The 19,592-nt window shown below is 40.1% G+C and overlaps 2 protein-coding genes across 2 annotated transcripts in view; both read left to right on the top strand.

The window, feature by feature from the left end:
• Positions 1–18,432, top strand: part of CPEB4 (cytoplasmic polyadenylation element binding protein 4) — a 38,391-nt gene extending 19,959 nt beyond the window's left edge. The window contains exons 3-8 of the mRNA XM_065734566.1: positions 6,109–6,282; positions 8,480–8,569; positions 9,205–9,323; positions 10,183–10,297; positions 10,513–10,694; positions 13,998–18,432. Coding sequence (XP_065590638.1) covers positions 6,109–6,282; positions 8,480–8,569; positions 9,205–9,323; positions 10,183–10,297; positions 10,513–10,694; positions 13,998–14,225 — 908 coding nt within the window. The 3' untranslated portion in view covers positions 14,226–18,432. The remainder of the gene's footprint in view (positions 1–6,108; positions 6,283–8,479; positions 8,570–9,204; positions 9,324–10,182; positions 10,298–10,512; positions 10,695–13,997) is intronic.
• Positions 1–19,592, top strand: part of CREBRF (CREB3 regulatory factor) — a 515,923-nt gene that overhangs the window by 282,122 nt on the left and 214,209 nt on the right. The window lies entirely within an intron of this gene.

Raw genomic sequence — 19,592 nt, forward strand, 5'->3', positions numbered from 1 at the left:
TTCCTTATTGTTTAGGACTGAAGCAAGAGGATGCTTAAAAAGGGAACAAAGCTGTCATGTTACATTCCAGGCTGCCTTGTGATCATTCCTTCCACAGACAAAAATAAGTTGCTTTGAACCTATTATTGTACTTAAGGAACTCTGGTTTTAAATCTTGCAACATGTTGGTCTATGCCAATGTAAATTGAGCTTTGAGTCACATGCAGGAATCGTGTTTCAAGTTATTCATTAAAGCATGGGCAGAGCTCAGCCAGCCCCTCTGCAGAAGTCGTCAGGCTGATGGCGTGGGCAGATATCTGCCTCTCTTGAGGGTTTGCTCTGTGTAAAGGACCCAGGAGCAGTGTGTGTGAACCAGAACTACACACGGAAGGTTTGTGAAGTTTTTGATCATTTTCTACTTGCTCTGGTAAAATCGGTAGTAAGTTGTTATGGGTTAATGATATCTTATTCTGTTGCTTAGTAAATAAATTCTACCTACTCATTTTTAGTATGTGGCATCCTTTTTCCTTTCATCCTATCAGGAAGTCCATCCTTAGTGTGCATTCTGTAGCTGAGAACTTGTTTTGTTCTTTATTGGCAAAGTTGTTTAGTACTTTTCCTTCTCGCAGCTGCAAACTGCCTTTACCTTTTTATTTTTATAGTAGGCAGAGCAATAGCATATGTGTTTGGAAGATAAATGCTCTTAGTTGTTCCATTTCATAAATTGAGAGATGTACAGAGGGAAAAGATTGGATATTTTTATAACTTGTATATTCCTTAGAAGTCATACATTCAAGTAAAGCAAAGATCAGTGCCACCAGCAGTGGGGTGGCTGTCTTTCTGAAGCACACATATAATTCAAACAAACATCCGTTCTGCAACAGGGGAGTGTGCCTCATGATTTGCTTTTCTGCTTTTGATTTTTATTATTATTTTTTTTAATCTCTGACCCTATGGGGATTCCTGGAGGGAAGGGAAGAAATATTCAAGTATCGGTGATATTTATGGGTTCCACTTAGACTGATTTGCTATAACCCACCATAACGTAGTGGGAATTATAACAAATGAAATAAAAATGTGAGTACCTTCTAGACAAAGTTATAGCTGTGTTTAGGCTTTAAAGCAGGTCTGTTTTGGAAGAGATTTCTGCATTATTCTGTTTGATAGCGAAGAAAACTTCAAAGTCAGCTTTGAAGCTTCTATATTTTTGTGAGGAGTGAGGCTGGATTTGGTTTGTCAGCTTTCAGGAGGAGTTAAGTGGTTGTTGAAATGCATGAAAGATTGTGTTTTGAGGTTCAGACTGCACGGCACTGTGTTAGCCCAGCAGATTACCTGAGAGCATCCGCAGTAAAGGAATAAGGATGGTGGTGGGAGCTCTCACACAAGCACCATTCTCATGTTTTAGTAGTTACTTCTCACTGTACTGTTTCTCAGCTTCTCTCCTTACTGAACTGACCCCGCAGTGTTTGTTGTATAAAGTTCTCTCTAACCAAACTATAAGTTGTGCTGGTAATCTGCTTTGGCATAGAAGTCTACGCTGTTGAAATGGCGAAGTCAGATTCTAATTCAGTTATTTTTCCATAATTAAAAGCAAAAAAATAGAAGCATAAATGTTGCATACATCATAATCAGTGCCTAACACAAGAATCAGAAACAGTGGTGTGGCGTTATATTGGCATCTGTGCTGATGCAAAGAACAGAATCACTGCATTGAGAAGCTTGTGAGCCAAAGATGTGAGCTAAGTGCAGAACTGGACAGGTGTTACAGTAACCTAGACTATAGCAAGGAAGTGAGAATGAAGATACAGCCATCATTCAATGCTGAGCTTTCACTTGGTCTGTTCATTCCAGGGCATGATGTTTATTTTAGTACTAAGTATGAATGCTGTGTTTGGGTGCTTGTATAGTTTTCGTGGTTGTGGTGTGGCCCTGTGTGGGTTGGGATGATGTTCTCTGCAGAAGATAGAGCACCTTGCTTGCTTGTCCCTTTGCTTGAAACACTCCAGCCCTGATGCTGACCTTTTTGTGAAAATCCCCTGCTCTTAATGGCACAAAATACAGTCTGCAGAGTGGGAGGCAGCAAGCACTTCAGTTGTGTGGCAGTTTAGCTAGGATAAGCTTTCTCTTAGTGTGAAATTATGAAAGCCAGAGTCAGAGCTGGTAGATGGCAGCTAGCTGCCTTCCTGCGCTGCCAAGAGAGAGCTCTTTTGTTTCAGGGTTGTATTACATTGTGCGAAATTAATGACATGTGATGAGCTCTGAATTCAATGAGCGGAGAAAGTTTGTATCTGAACTGCACTGTGGTAATTTACAAGTGGCTCTTGAGAAACGTTTTGAAATGTCAAGTGTTGGTATTTTGTGGGTTAGAGGAAGCAAATGCAGAAAACAAGTTAAATGAAGAAAAAAAAAGCCTCAGTATTTGGTTCTCAAACCTTCTTCAGTGCTATTTGGCACTGAAAATGCCTTATAGCTGGTGGCCGAGCTTTTTTCACTGCTTTCCATGCCAAGAAAGGAGAAAAAATCTTAGATTCTGAGTGACACAGGTGGCAGAGCAGCGAGGAGGGAGTCTGATGACCTGAGTTGTGCACACAGATCCTCAGTGGGAGTGCAGTCTGTGCCGAGCGCAGTGCTGCCAGGAGTGGCTGCTCCAAGAGAGGAGTTCGTGCGGTTTGATTCCGACTCAGGAACCGCAGGCAGGATTTTTATGGCTTTATAGGCAGGGCTGGTTTTGAAAGTGCTTGGTGTTTCTGAAGCGAGCACATGCTTCTGATCTTGGTCAGAATGTTGGAAGGTTGCTGACTGCTTCCCCTGAAAGCCGTGTTTCCCCACGCTTTTCACTTTGTGTGTCCTGGGTTCTGTGCACAAATGAGACCTTACGGCCCCCCAGGTCCTTCCATACAGCCGAGATCTGTGCGAGCAGCTGAACACAAAGGCTTTGTTTTTTAATCTCAGTGTTAATTGTGAATGTATCAGCAAAACATCAGGCATAAGTGATCTTACAGGTGCCAAATAATTGTGAAGGAAATTGGATTGATATGGTCTTTTTTATTTTGAAAGCGGAAACTACTCATGTTTTATTGTGGTTTGCAGACATTTGAATACTTAAACTAATTGTCAGCCTCAGTTTTGAACGAGGAAGCAAAATAAACTGTGTGATGTGCTCCGAGTTTCTCACAGTACTTGCCAGCAGAGCCCGACTCTTACAGACGGTTGGCCTCCTTTCAGATACAGACTTTAATGAGCTTGGAACAGAAAGAATGTGCAAATTTGATGACAAAGTGTAACTGTGCTGAACAGGTACTGGAAGCTGGCACCAAAGAATGTTGTACTTGTTGCTCGTAGAATTGATTTGTTTTGGGAAATGAAAAGTAGGGAGCAGCGGGAAGCTGTTGAATTATTACAGTGAAGTACAAAGTCAGTGTGAGAGATTCTGTACTGTTGTGCACAAACTGCAGGAGGTCAGAAAGCCAGATTATCCACCCAGACGTTTTCTCCTTGAATTTCAGTTTTTCAGCTAGTTATTCACCAGTAGTAATTTCAACCAAGGATTTTGAGAGTTACACAAAGTGCTTGTAGCAAACGAATTTGAAAACAGAAATGGGTGCAATCATCCTTCACGTTCTTTGTGTTAGGGCTGGTCCTGCAGGTCCAGTGTGCTAGTTAGGGCTGGTCCTGCAGGTCTGATGAAGATCAGTGGCAGTGCTTGACGTTGGTGAGGAGGGAGCGTGGGGGTATGGAGGGTGAGTGCAGGACTCATGCTGCATGAGAAAAGATGGATTTATGTAAGGGTGCACATCCAGCAGGGCAGTGAGGTGTAGATGCTGCAAGGAATGTTAAACTTAAGAAGTAACACTGCTTTCAGAAAGTCTCTGACTACACATATACTTTGTCAGCTTCACAGCAATGTGTATTGTCAATAAGAGATGGTGCAAGGCAGGCATGGTGTTGTGGGTGGGAGGGGAGGTCAGCTCATGAACACCAATTTAAATGACCTGGAATATGAACAGGCTGGAGAATCACTGAGTTAGTATAAAGGCAATAAATCAAGGTCTTTTGGTCCTTATAACAATGTTTGAAAGGCTGTTTTCTTTCTCATTTAACATGCAGCAAGGACATATGGGAGAAGGCGAGGTAACAATATTCCTATTTAATTTTCTAATGTTGACAATGTCTCATGGGAGAAAAACATTAAGTTGTCACTAGTGGGCAAACTCCAAAATATCAGATTATAAAGCATCAGTTTCACATAAGTTTCCCTAGTCTGCATGCCATAAGTAAACATTTTAACTGAATTAGGCAGTACTCTGCAGTAGTGCTACTGAGGCTGAAATGATCGCAGTCCTTTCAGCGGATGTCTGTATGACATGTTATACCATAGAGCTGTGTTGCTGTTTGTGTGTATGCAACGAAAGCCAATGCTGGAGAAGCTTATTTTGGTTCTTTGGGTGCTGATGGTTTTTTTGATGCAGCAGAGATTGCTGTGAGTATTTGTCCTGGCCTCTTAGGTTAGAGAACCAGATGCTGCAAGCATGCATATTGAGTTATCTCACAGCAGTGGTAATGCTAATGAACCTAAAAAGATATGTTTAGGTACGGAGAATTGCTCCCCTCCAACAATGCCTGCAGGACTGGGGCCTTGAGGGATGAATCAAATGAAATACATGTCAATTCACTGGGGAAAGACAGAACATCAGTTAAGCATATATTACTAAATTTTTATCGTAGTGCAGAGCCAAGTTTACCTAGTGGCAGAAGTAGGTCTTTTTTTTTAATATATAATATATATATATAGTTATTTTAATCAGAGAAGTAAAAAGATCCCTGAAACTTCAAATAAAAAAATCTGACCAAGTCTTCCACTCTTTATTTATATAAATAGTATGGACTGTTCATTTGATTTGATTTTATTTTTGCTTTCAACCTGTGAAATGTTTGATTTCTTTGCATGGGAATAGTCAGGATATTGAATCTGGTCAAATTTGCTGCTTTCACGATGTTGTTTCCTCTTTTCAAATGAAGTAAATGAAAGTAATTCCTTTTCAAAGGAAGGAAGCAAAGCAGTGTAAATGAACCTTAGCAGTGCACTACTGTGGCGGATTGTAACGAATTCTGGAAGGCAATGTATCCCCAAACTTGTGGCACACCTCATTAATTGGTTACTTTCCCTATGTGCATTTATTCCTAACGTGCTCATTAAGTGAGCAGAAGTCTGTTCAGTTTGTTGTCTAGCTGCTGAATGCTGTGACCAAACAGAGCATTCAGGGTGAGATCAGTTTGTGCACCCAGTTTATTTCATTATGCAGTTGCATTCAGATAATCTTATTTAAGAGTAATGAACATTATTAAAGAAATCTATGATAAAGGGATTATCACAGAAGAATGGGGCAGTGAGGGGAAGCATGCTTACCAACATTTTCTCCTAGAGTGAGTTAACGAAATTCTTTTGTACCATCCAAGTAAACTTGCTTCTGAGAATGTCTCGGTACTGCTGAGTTTCAGTCTTCGTTTGTGGTAAATTAGAGTGGGTCTTCCCAGATTTATTGGGATATTTTTGTTATTTGCAAGTGGGTGGCTTATGATTTGTTTTGATATCAGGAGATTTAAATGTGTAATATATCTAGTTGGTAGAATTCTATCTCTTGCCATCTGCGCTGTGAAATTTTCTCTCTTCCTTGTAAGAAGCTGTTCACTGGGAAGTGATATCTACAGCTTAGGTTTTAGTGTCTGCTATTGGGAAACTCCCTGAAAAAGAGGTGGGGGGGAAGCGGGGCTTATGTTCTCTTTCATTTTAAAGTTCTTCTAAAAGAAGTTTAATTAGAAACGGGACGTTTATGGAAAGTAGCCAATCTGAGCATCCATTTGAAACACCATTTTGTTTCAAATATTTGTTAGCTATAGTGCCTTTCTGAAGGAGATCGTGACCTTTTCTTGAAATAATACATTTGAATTACTTAACAATAATGAAAACTTCGAGGGTCATGTGACAGAAGTGCTCATTAAAAGGGAAGACTGCAAACAGCTCTACTGCCAACACAAAAACATTAATACGCATTAGTAACTATTGGAACAGTTTGTGCTTTGTTCTGTTAGTATGTTTTTTCCTTCTTTCTTTTCTAACCCCCTCTTCAGGTCAGTCTTCGCTGTTTCCGATGGAGGACGGGTTCCTGGATGATGGGCGTGGTGATCAGACTCTGCACAGTGGGTTGGGATCACCTCACTGCTTCTCCCATCAGAACGGGGAGCGGGTGGAGCGCTACTCCCGCAAGGTGTTCGTTGGCGGGCTGCCCCCGGACATCGATGAAGGTACGCTCAGAAAGCCTGACCCAGAAGAGCTCCTCTTGTCTGTCAATTGACTGAACGTATGTTTTTCTAACGGCGCAGAGAAGCTTTGATGTGTAAATAGGGCTTTGTATATCGCCACTTTTACTCTGTGGCAAACCTGAGGTCACTCAGAGTAGTTTTGGCTATGAGGTTGTTTTGCTGCTGAGGAACTAACTAACCCTTATGTTGTCACACGTGTAACTGACATCTACAGTATAAAAGGTATAACAAGGGAGTGGTGGTGCAACACTAAATAAGTAGATATCCCTGTTGGAACTCACGGTACTTTGCAGTCATTTATATAAAATATAAGAAGTTAGTGGCAGGAAAAGTATTTCTACAAGATTTGTAAAGTGTATATAGCATAATAATTTATGTGGAGGTTTCTGTACGGTTTCTCAGAGGTGATTTTTAGCAGTGGTCACATCCCGTGGTAGCTTCTAACACACGTATGGTGAAGGCCACAGTTGTTGTGAAGGTTTTTTGTCACCAGAAATTTCTGTTTTTTTGTATATATAGAGCACAGTATGACAGTACTTTTAACCATTACGACTGTAAATCTGCAAAGGTGTGGGCTTTTTTTTCCAATCACAGAATTATTTTTAATTTCCACTTTTTCTCAGTTAGAGAGCTTGTAATACACTGCAGTGTGTATTTCTGCAACGTGACAACTGTCAGGTCCAACATAAGAGCTACAGTTATCCTGCTTACCATAGCTTATGCCTTCAGCACTGAAAAGGTCAAATCTAACATGATGTTTACAAGAGGAAAATATTGCTATAGTTTTCTGTTTCTTTTTTTTTCTGTTTGTTTGCCACCTTTGTTGATTTAAAAGCAGATGAGACAAATAGTTTTGTCTGTGTGAACCCTAGCTACCGAGGCACAAAACCTTTGCTAAATGCATGCTAGGAGGATAGCTTGAATTTGTCAGAGTTGCTTCACATCAGCACTCTTGCTAAATGCACGAGTGCGAATTAGAATAAGGACAATGTGATTCTCACACCTGAGTCTGAACTTTTTCTGATTGTGATTCCAGGATGCATTTTATGTGATGTACTTCAACGTGAAATTTGTCTTAATGCTGTTCTGAATGAAGATCTATTATAAGAATAGAGATGGAATAAGTAGTGTTTTCACTGGTTAATAACTTCATCACCATGTAACCTTGACACGCTTCCTTTCATGGGTACATTTCTGATGATCTGTTGAGTACAAAGCAGCTGTCAGTACGATGGCTTGTGAGTTGCTGCTCCATTAGCAGTGTCATCAGTGGGTATAAACAGACTGAGAGGAACATGACCAGTAGCACCTTTATAGATTTCTGACCCCCACACTGTGATGCTGTGAGAGGGTCTGTAACACCTTAGGTAGAATTCAGCTAAGCGTTGTGCCAATTTAGATGGCACTTCAGCAGCAGGAAGTTTGTTCTTTTTGTTTCCTTTTTTAATGAAAATTCTAGTTCGGAGATCTTTAACTAGTTGATGGTTCAAATGTTATTTTTTTGTGGAGAAGGGAACAATCACTTTCAACAAGAACAGAATTATAGCTGGAAGCCTCCTGCAAGGCTAGCATATGCACACTTTTACCAGCAGTGTTAGGTGGAAGGCAAATTTGAAATGGATGCGAGAGGTGCTTCTTGATATCTGTTGTTTGCCACCTCTCCTATAATGTTGTATAGCACTGTCATGGCAGTTTGCTCTCTATTAGTTGGAGGTCAAGCTCAGATAGTATTTGCTGATGTGGCATTGCTGTACAGTATGGACAATGTGACTGAGTCCTGTGATAGTCCGTTCATTTTTCTCCAGTCTTTCTGCAGTTTTAAGACCCATTGACAGAGTTGGTTGCTTACTAGCAAGTCAGCAAGCTGCCTTTAAACACTTTGTGGGAGAATAGTTGAAACTGTGTTATGATAGCTGTATAGACTCAGTTTCTGTCAATTAGTGGGTTTGAAAGCAACAGTAAAAATAAAAGTTAGATCTTTGAACTCTCTTGTTGTGTAACGTGTGTTCTGACTTGTCCTAAAGATTCCCCATCAGCTAGTAAGCTATAATTTGGTAAACCATTAGGGTCGTGGAATGTTTATTTAAATAATGAAGCTAAAAGAAGTCTGTGTTTTTCAATTGTCCTGCATTCAACTGATTTTAATTTCAGTTTGTGCCTTTTTCCTCTCTCTGTATAGATGAGATCACTGCTAGCTTTCGTCGCTTTGGACCTTTGATTGTGGACTGGCCACACAAGGCAGAAAGCAAATCTTATTTTCCTCCTAAGGGTAAATATCTGATAATATATCATATAAGTGTTCTAGAATTCATTTTTCTTGATAAGACTCAATTTCAAAAGAGATTTCTGTAATGATGACCAAGAATGATGAACCCAGGGGTTATGAAGTGATTTTAGAATGGGGTTTGCAATTATTCTGCACTAAAATAATTATTCCCTTGCTTCCTGTTTTTACTTTATTCAGTTTTCCTTTTCTTTCTTTCTTTTTTTCCCCTTGTTCTGCTTTATCCTTTTTTATAATAATAATCAAGGCCAGTTTTCTGTAAAGCAGCTAAATACTGTGCACAGAAGCCAGAGAGTACTAGCACCTTATATTAACAGCCATGCTGGGAAGCGTGCCTCCACAGCTGTGGCTTTTGTTCAGTTCTTACTACTACTGGCTTTTCCTTTTCAAAGGAAATGGGGAGAGAATGTGCTGATTAGCAGTCTCCCTCCCTTCTTTCCTTCGTGACTGTCAGAGGGCTTGCCAGGAAGTTTGGTTGGGAACGTGTGAGGGCATCTTAAAGTTTGTCCTTTGTCGTATGGGAGCATGATGACACAGTGCCAAGCATTATTTTGGGTTAAATTACCCTACTATAAGGTGAGTAGAGGAAAGAAGTTATGTGCTTGTTTCCCTTTTGGTAGGATACGCATTTTTGCTGTTCCAAGATGAAAGCTCTGTGCAGGCACTGATTGATGCATGCATTGAAGAAGATGGAAAACTCTATCTTTGTGTTTCCAGCCCCACTATCAAAGACAAACCGGTAGGTAGAATTTTCAGGGCCTGCACAATTCTTGTACGGTAACCAGAAATTGTATTCTTCAGATGCCTTTTGTTTTTCCTCTCTTCAGAATGCTCATGTTTAAATTTGCCCAAATCGTCAAATTAAGTTTTCAAAAGGGTGAATAACATATTTTTAAAGTAGACATCAGGAAGCATTGAAGTCTATTACAGTTCACATTTTTGTTAGAAAAAGCTTTGCTGAATTTCACCTTTGATGTAATAAATATATTTGCAGGCAGGTATTTTATGCTTCTTATGGAATAAAATTGTTTGTAATATTATCTGTAGTGTTGTATGCAAACTGTTTTGACAGAGACAAATAAAAAAGAAGCATAATATGGTGTAGAAATATGCATTATTAATACAGATGGTTTTGTGACTGATGCAAGTCTGTTAATAGCTGGGAGGCTTCTGTGATATTCTTGTACTTCAAATTCGGCCAGCTGTAGGTAAATATAAAGCTCCTAGTTTGTCACAGTAAATAAACACACACATTTGAGCCTGTTCCATTGAGATAACACTAGTCTAGTGCTTGCACTTGCCAGGAGTGCAGATATGTGTGCAGCAGTGTGCTTCGTGCAGCACCGTTCGGTCACGATTAAGTGCGTAAGTAAAGGGTGAGTTTCTTCCCAGAAATGTGGGTAACAAGGAAGTGGTGAAATTCGGTACCATCAAGTGGAGCTTCTTAATGTTTCACTTTGGGATACAATTGCTGAATAGTGAGTGAAAAAATAGCGTAGTTTAAGAGGCTTTCTACTTTGTAGAATACTGTTTTAAGTTATATTACTGATATACTTTGAATTGTGAATGGTTAAAAAAAAAAGGCTTTTTGTCCATAGGTTCAGATCCGGCCTTGGAACCTTAGTGATAGTGATTTTGTTATGGATGGTTCACAGCCTCTTGACCCACGAAAAACCATTTTTGTTGGTGGTGTTCCTCGGCCTTTACGAGCAGGTACACTGCGTGTTCCGCAGCACTGGGCATGTTGAATATGCAGTCTGATTTGGGGAGCAAGGGGGGAGAGAAATTATTTCAGCAAATGCACTATTAAGTGTTCCTGACACTTGCAGTGGGGTACATGAATACAAATGAACTATCACATTTGATGCTTTTAGAGGGGGAGAAAAAGTAACCAAGTGTACACTGTTTCGTTTTCCTTTCTGGTTTAGTGGAACTTGCCATGATAATGGATCGACTCTATGGAGGGGTGTGCTATGCTGGAATTGACACAGACCCTGAGCTGAAGTACCCAAAAGGAGCTGGGCGGGTTGCATTTTCTAATCAACAGAGTTACATAGCTGCTATCAGTGCTCGCTTTGTTCAGCTGCAGCATGGAGAGATAGATAAACGGGTAAGGTCTTCAAGCATATTCTATTTTTTCTTTTCAGTGCCTTCTCTAGAAATGGCTTTCCTTGTAAATGTGTGTCATTGTGAAGACTGAAAATGTTATATCAGATGCGTTGCATATTTAAGGCTAGATCGTGCCACTAAGAAACAACACAGAATAAAAATGAAGGAGTGGTGCAAAGCTATTGATTCTGGAACGTGGGAGGCAACTGTGAAGCTGACTTTCTCAAATTGCTTAGCATAATGGGAAGCATGTCAGCTGCCTTGCCCTTTTAGAAGAATATTACACTCGTCATACACTCCCACTGCAAGGATTTGCATTTGTAGTGTTTGTATAATGTCAGGGAGGAGGGTATCTGCTAAGGGTGGAGCAGTTTTTACTCTCGTTCTGCATCTTTGTAGAGAATGGGCAGAATGTAGCTCTACTGTTACGCATTGTATGCTGAGTGCTTCTGAAGAACATCACAGTAATGCACTTCAGCAGATGTTACAACCTTGCAGTTGTCCTCCATGTCTTAAGTAAAGGCTGTGCCCAGTTAATCGTTTCAGTGATAGTCTTCTGTAATTATTTGTTGCTTGATTTGTTAACATAAATGAAAGGAATTTATCAAAAGGATCTATAATCTGCTTGCATCTGCTCTCTCATCTATATCAAATGTGACTTTGTCCGTTGCAATGATCGTTGGGCCTCAGTTTTGAGAAAGTGAGATCCCTCTATCTGTTGTTCTCACTGGTGCTTTGTCTCTGAATTTTCCTTACACGACTGTCACTATTTATTTCAATTTTATTATTACTACAGAAGAAAACCCCCAAACTTGGCTGATGAGCTGATTATCATTTCACTTCTCCCTTGGCTATAAAGCTTGGGTAGAAAAACTGTTTGTCTCAGGGCCTGTGAGTTGGAATGTCTTTGTTCTGATCTTGGCTCTGAAATAAGTTCTGTATGGCTTTGAACAAATAATTTGGGCTGCCCTTGTGCAACTTCTGCTTGCATAAGCAGACATTTGGGTGAATAGGTCCATTGAAGCTGTCGGGACTAGAAATTTAAGTAATTGTGAACTCTGGCAAGTATTTTGCAATCTGTTTCCCCTTCCTTCTCTCCTTCTCCTCTGTATTTCCCCATTTTGGGTGTTCAGAAAAACCATGGGGAGATAAATGCTCAGAGGATTCGTTATAAGAGCGTTTGGTTGCATAAAACATTTAAGGATGTAACAATGGAAATAATACCTTTTATTAAAAACTTGCTATTTGTTATTACTTTTTCCTAATAGTTTTTCTGTACAAATAAAAATGAAATAACGAGAAGGGATTTCTTGTAAAAATAGGCAAGATGGTGCTGCTAGCAGGTGTGCCCTTCAGAGAGGTAATGTAGGGTAAATGCTCAGTGTCCAGCAGTGCCCACTGCTCCCGAGATTCTGCTGTGTGCTGCCACTCTAAGTGTGCCTGATGAAGTTGCTGTACTTTAAGCTGCTTCTTGTAAAGCCTTCGTGTACCCAGCATGGGTAATAAATGCAGGCCACGTTGGTCCTGTGCACTACAGCACACACTGAATAAATGTGCTGAAGACTCTGAGTCATACCTGTGGTTTATAAACTTGCACAAAAACCAGTGATGCAGTAACAGGCCAAAGCAAGCAGAGGTATGATTACCTGTGCTGTAGTATGGCCGTTAGGTCGCAGCCTAAGTCAGCCTCTGAACACAAATGTTCAAGCACAGTGCAGCTGTGGAGCTGCCATGTTAAGGAGGTCAGCACAGCATAGCTGTGTTTTCTCCTCGTAGCTCATCACTGATTACCCAGCCTCAAACTGCTTAGCAAACTAGATGACGAAGGGAGAAAGTGAAGCTTCCTTCTCTTCAGTCTGCCACTGCTCTTTTATAAATCCATTCCTCTGAGCTGGCACAGAGGAGTGTATGAGGAACACTCTAGCAGTGAAAGAGGAGAAAAAGAGAAGGGGGGAAAAGGCTGCTGTATTGTCTCCCAAGGAGTTTGTTTGTAAGCACAAACATGACACGAACCTTCTGCAGTGCCTTCTTGGGGGCGTGTTGGGATTGGGCGAGTTTAAAACACCAGGAATGAGCTGGCACACAAGTGGGTTGTGAGTTGGAGAAGGAGCCATCCCAGAGCCGACGCAGAAATAGCGGGACAGCGCAGAGATGCCAGTTACAGTCTGGATATTTGGAAATGTTTGTGGAAATGCCCAATGGCACAAGCTTCAGAGAAGGCCCACAAACACTGTCTGGACAGGAACCTGTTTGTATGCTTCTTTAAGGTGAGGTTGAAGGTTTGTTGCTGTGCTTCTGATACGCACGGGGACCTTTCATAGTCCTAGGGAGTGAAGGAGTGGGAGCAGAGGTGATTAGTGGTTGTGAGGTGAAGCCCAGCCTGTAGGGGATGGCAGTGTATGTGATTTGAACACGTAGGCATGTCTAAACGAGCTGTACTCCAGCCAGCTTGTGTGCTGAGAGCAGCGAGCTTCGCCTTCCTGTCACACAGTCAGCATTCTGTGCTGTGCTGCGGGCAGGGGTTTGTTTTTGGTATGCAAATGCCTAGATTAAAAGCTAGTAGCCTGCAGGTGTTGCAGTGTAGATGTATCCTTGGAGCACCAGCTGGTAAGTTCCTGTGAGTCATTATCAGTTAAGAACTCAAAGAAATGTTTCTTCTTTCTTGTCTGCTGCTCATCTGGCCCTTGGTGCCAACTGAGTAGATGGTCATCAGTCCCGTTCTCAGCTTTGTGTTTGATACCAGCAAGAGTAGGTGGGCCTCTTTCTGCTGAGTGGACTGAACCACAGAAAGAGAGAACAGGGATGTGCTGTTTATTGAAGATAGTGAATTTTTTTAAAGCTGGGAATTCAGACGCTGAAATTTGCAAACAACATGAACATTTAATCTGCAGGCACTGTTGTGTAAACAGTTTACATTCCTACCTGAACGGGTAGGAGCTTAATTGTGCATCACACTACTTAAAAATAAATCCCCAGAATTCTCCAGTGTTCTGATGTGAATCTGTGTGTATCAGTTCTGCAACAATGCGTTGATTGTTCCTTTCTGCAAACGAGTGGCAGCTCATGTGAAACTGATGCTGAGCACTGGATTCTGGTGGCTTCTGAAGGATCGAGACAGTGGGAGCAGGATTGTTCTCACGTTAAGTGCCTGTGAGCTTTGGCATTTAATTCTTGTCTGTGTTGTTCCCTGCTAGAAAACTGTGTTTACGATCCTGCCAGAATACAAATAGTATATGTTGTGGAATGGTCATCGTCTGCACTGTAATTAAGAGTTGTAAACTTTCTTCTCGTTCTCTGTATGCAGGTGGAAGTTAAGCCATATGTCTTGGATGATCAGCTCTGTGATGAATGTCAGGGGGCCCGTTGCGGTGGAAAATTCGCTCCATTTTTCTGTGCTAACGTTACCTGTCTGCAGTATTACTGTGAATATTGCTGGGCTGCTATCCATTCACGTGCTGGCAGGGAATTCCACAAGCCCCTGGTGAAGGAGGGAGGAGATCGCCCGAGACATATTTCATTCCGCTGGAACTAAATATCACTGCCGCGCTCATACGCAGGCCTCAAATTAAGTGCACTCTTCTGTTCTCCTGATGGTCCCTACCCCGCCCTGCCCTTTCTCTTATTCAAGATAGCATGTCCTTTTGTAGTCGTCTGTAATTTAACAATAGTATAATGAAAGAATGACCTATCATATGGGTATTTTGTAGAATCCTGTCATTGAAAACTGTATTGGGAACTCCTTTTCGTATCGATAACGTTGCAGATGAGTTGCTCTTGTCTTCGCTAGGGAGAGAACACTGAATTCCATGCAACATTTTCTTAGAGGAGAGAAAAATATTAAGAAAAGAGAACTGAAACAATAGAGTATTTTGGTTTTTTAATTAAATTATTGTTAATAAAGAACGTAAGAATACTTTTATTAAAATAACCATGTAACAATAACACTATCAGTCTGTTCTGACACTTTTCCCCAGGGAAGCCTGTTTTTGCCTCTTTGTTTTGACTTTGGATTTTTCCAGCAACAGATGAAGTTAGCATTTACCTGTCAACAGGAAAGAGCATGTTTAAAGCAACAAAAATGCATGAGTAAAGTTAAAGCAGCATTTTAATACCGATACTTTCTTTCTTTCCTTCTTTCTTTCTTTAACCTTCTGAGGGTTTTGAGGCTGCAATTTTTGCTCGGTATATATGTGATCTTGCCTCTGACTACCACCCACATCCAAATTAGTAATGAGATAGGCAGAGCTTACTATATTTTCATCAAAATTATTACATTTTAAGAATTCCTGAATGTAAAAGTTGAGTAAAGTTACTACTGAGGGGGGAGTGCACTTTTTTTTTTCCTTTTTGTTTAAGAGAATTCAATTGTCTGGTTACAGCCCTAGAAGTCCAACCAAAGCTAGAGTAATGACAACTAGTTAACTGGCATTTCCTCTCCTGAAGGATAGATATATAGATTTTATTTTTGATGGCTATATATAACTCTATATCCTAATATACTAACATTCATCAGGGGCCAGCCTTTGCTCTCCATTTTGACATGAAAAAACTAGAAAACCTAAAGATACCTCAAGGATATCGCTGATTTTTACTGAAGTTTTGATATTCCAATGTGTCACAGAAAGTAAAATGGGCTGCTTACTGGTTTCCCATCATGGATGTAAAGTTAGTTTTAAATGCTCTCTTAGTTGTAACAGAAGGCATGAACCTCCATAGTTTCCAGGTCTTGTTTTGCACTGTTTTGTGCATGAAATGGTGCAAGCATGCATGTGCCGTTCTTACTCTTCTTGTAGAAAGAATCCCAGCTGAAATTCTTCTTCAGAACTTAATAGGAGAAAATAGAGAAACACAGGTATTTGAAGTGCCAACATTGCTAAGTTAATGCGTGCTTTACTACGAATCAGTTCTACCTTGAGAAGCATTAACACAGTGCATGTTAATTGAATGGCAGAGAGTGGGTGCAGGGGTTTAGTTTGTAACAGCTGAATGAAGGAGTAGTTCTGAAAATGATTTTCCTTACTTTTGAACTGACGCCCCGGCCAACTTCTGGAACAGCTCTTGAGCAGTGTGCAGACCAACAGGTTCAGTGGCAATCTTCTAAACCGCCCGACTGGCATGGTACCATCCTAGATTCTCTCAGACCAAAGACTTGCCTCAGCACTGCTTGGACAACATCTGCTCCGCTGAAAGCTTTTGCCGGCCCCCTCGTCCCGTCCCCCAGCCCAGATTATCTTTATGAGAAGCAGTTTTTATTTTCAATACAGGCTTTAATGAACTATACCTTCTCGAGTTCCAAAGGTCAAAATGGAGACATTTGCTGTCTATTAGTCAACTATAGAAAGGGAGCTGCTTTTAATGAAATCCCTGAAAATATTGACAACAGTGATGCAAATGCAGAGTGCTCTTGTGTAGATTGTCAGGGACTTTTTTTTCTCTGAAGTACATAATTAGAGTTGGAATGTTCCTTTAATTTTTTTAATGCTTGTAGGTGGCTTGGGGTGTGCTATTGTGCCGATCCTACCCAGTAAACAGGTGAGATGGGTTACCATTACAAGAGATAACACTGTTTGAGAACTAGCTTTGAATAATAATTTTCCCTTTGTACATGACCTGCTGAATTTCGGTACAGTGTTTTTGTAGCTAACTTATTTTGTCATGCACATAATGTATATTTGTTATGCACTACTTTTGTATATCTTGTTTTTCCAACAGTGAGCATTTTTAGGCACACTTTTCACTGACGGGATATCTCTTTATGCAATACCTCAATTTTTCATATTGCAAAGAGTAGCTTTTTGTACTTTTATTACTGAGAGATCTTCATATACTTCATTTTTTAATATAAATAATTTTAATAAATTTTATTTTCTTATATTCTGCTTTTTATACATTTCAGTGCTCTGCATACATTTTGAATTATGGATGTTGTGCACTGGCAATGCTATTTTAGAATCTGCAGAGAAAAGAAAGCATGTTGCTTAAACATCTTAGCCCAGCACCAGGTATTTGGTGTACATATAATTTAAGAAATAGTATATGTAAAGTTGAGAATTAAAGAAGAAAAGCATGAAAGTGACAAACGACACTGTCTTTAGACCCTGAAATTTAAATGCATAAATATAGCGTAGAATTTAAAAGCAAAGAAGCATCAAAATTGTCTACTGCTTCTTACTGAGTTTTTAAAACCGATACACAAACGCAGACGTTTTTGGTGAATGTTTAGCCATTTTTAATATTAATAAAAAATTGATGTTAGGTGTTTGATGCAGAAATGTGTCTACTCTTTTAAATTATATTTAAAGAATAAAAAGAGAGCCTGCTAGGTGGCAGGCGTGTAATGTTAGTATGCATGACTAATGTAAGAAGTTGTTATTCTACTAATATTCACTCGTGATTGTGTGACAAGCGTGTTTACAGATTCTTTGGTTACACTTGGATTTACAGGGCATAAACAATTATAGACATTACTCTGTACTCAAATAGCGACGGCGTGTCCTGATTACATGGGAGTTGGAGTTGGGGTTACCGTGTAGCTCCAAACATGATTGACATGTAATTAGTGTACTGGTCTTGGGGCATCACTTGGATTTGCAAAGGGGTTGGTAAGCATGTGGTTTTATCACACTAGCATGGCACCGGCCATGTATTTACAATGTAGTTACAGAGTAATTACATGGTTATTTTTGCAATGTAAAATAAAGTGTTTCTGATTCTTTTGTATGTAAAGGAACCCCACTGCCCCGTGCTTTTTGGTATAGTATATACTTCTCCATACACAGACCTCTGCAGAATGCAAATTTAAAACTTGCAGTGAATGAATTTAGTTTTTTCTAAGGATGCTGTTGGAAAGACTTGATAATTCACCCCTTTTGTTTTTAGAGGAGTTTAAACCTTCTGTTTAAAGGTGATTTAAAACTTGAATGTGATGAATTGTGGCAAGTTAACTTCAAGTTATGTGCAATACCTATTTCAGACTTCTGGAAGATCTTTGCAGTGTAATTCTTTGTTTTTAATTGCAGACATTTAAAAATGTCGTTTTCTACTGTTCTCGTAAATCCTCTTTCTTGCTGGCGTTTCTAAAGAGAAGAATCAGAAATCAATCTTTCTACTAATGTAAATTTGAGATTATTTTTAAAAACAAATGGAATAAAAGGTTTTGGTCATTTGCTTTATTTTATTATTTTAAAGCTACTGTGATAGCGTTGTAAGAATTGGGACAATATTGTATTCAACTGTTTTATTTTTTATATTTTTAAATTTTAAAGTATAATTAGTTTTTATAATTTTCATCAGATTTTTTTGTTATATTTTTTGGAAGTGAAACTTTTAGCAAGTGGGTGTCTAGTTTTTACTAATCCCTAATATGTTTTTTCCCCCCGATGTATTGCTCATATTATCAGAAGGAAAAGTTATTTAAGTATGTCAGTTAATTGTACTACTTGGCTGAATTTCCATATAGTTTTTACTGTGTATGGGGAGGTTGTAGTATTTATTATAGCATTTTAAATAAGGGTAATTCATTTTTTATTAAAGTCATTTTCACGTTTAAGTTCATATTTTTGTATGTTCTACTCTAAGTTATATAACACAAGTTACTTTTTTTAAAGAGTTCATTTGTTGAAGTGCTAGTGAAAATTAATGTTATTAAATAGTTTGCAAATGACTATTTATACCAGTATGCATATAATTTTTAAATATTTGTAATGTGAGATGTTGAATGAATAAAACTTTTAACTCAGTGCTTCTTCTTAACCTTTTCATTTGGAGCTTCCCACTGCTACGTGCTCCTTTGTGACATGGAGGCAGCAGGTGTGTGACTGCGTGATGTGTGAAGCACTCGAGGCCGTGTGCTGCAGTCCTGTTCTGCTCAGAGCACGGAGCACAGCTGTGCAGTGTGTGAGGGAGAGGCTGTGAGTGCTGGGGGGATGCTGAGTGCCCTGAACGCCGCGTTAAATCGCTGTGAGATAAATGTGCGGCGCAGCAGAAACGGGAAGGGCGATGTCTGGGGGGCTGTGGAGCTGCTGGTGGATGAATCAGGCTGTAAGGAGAGCCGTTCCTACAGCCTACGTGCAGATGTTGTCTTTAGGGAGCGCTGAATGCTAACTGCTTAATTTTGTGAATTTGGTGCTTGTTGAGAAATCTTGTGTAGCTCTGGAAAAACCTTTCAGCAGCTTCAGCACTGCTGTTTCTATTTTTTTTTTTCACAGCCATTTGAGTATCAACCTAGCCAAGAATTGGATCCTTCCTGCTCTCTGCAGCTAATTCATAGGGACAAAGAGGAAAACCAGTGTGCGACTGAGAAATCGTGCTAACTGGGCAGGTGACGTGTTCAGTGAGGAGAATACCACCGAGGCATGTGCAATGCATGACACAAGTCAGAACCCACTGCGCAGCTGGGACAAAAAGATAACCGTGCAGGGACCTGTCCGAGCATGGCACAGGCGGACGAGGATTGTTTTTCACTTCTCACAGCTGTGATCTGATATTCCCAGAAGGAAAAGGTCTGGAATTTTAAAGAACGTTCTTAGATGAGCTTGCTAATGTCAGCATTAATTGGAAATATCTGATCTTGAGATGCCTGAGGAGTCTTGTGAGGGGTTGCCACCTACTGCATCTGCCCCTCAGAGGCTATCCTTAGTACCTGGGAGAGCCACTGTTTGCTTCTTTTGTTTGTTTTCTAAACTTGGATACAGGAAGCATTGCACTCACCAGTGCTCTGTTGATGGCATCCGAGCTGCTAAGCTCTTGAGCCCGCATCTGAGGAGCGGTGCTGTAAATGTTTTATAGATGTTGAGTAGAATTAATTCCATGGGCACTTCAGAAAAGGCTGAATTGAGCTGTAATGGGATTAGTTCTGCGAGATGCTAATCGCTTGAATTCCCATTGGCTTCGCATGATG

Source organism: Cyrtonyx montezumae, unplaced genomic scaffold (genome assembly GCF_038088225.1).
Source record: "Cyrtonyx montezumae isolate F1298 unplaced genomic scaffold, pur_monq_1.0 scaffold_18, whole genome shotgun sequence".
Lineage (NCBI taxonomy): Eukaryota > Metazoa > Chordata > Aves > Galliformes > Odontophoridae > Cyrtonyx > Cyrtonyx montezumae.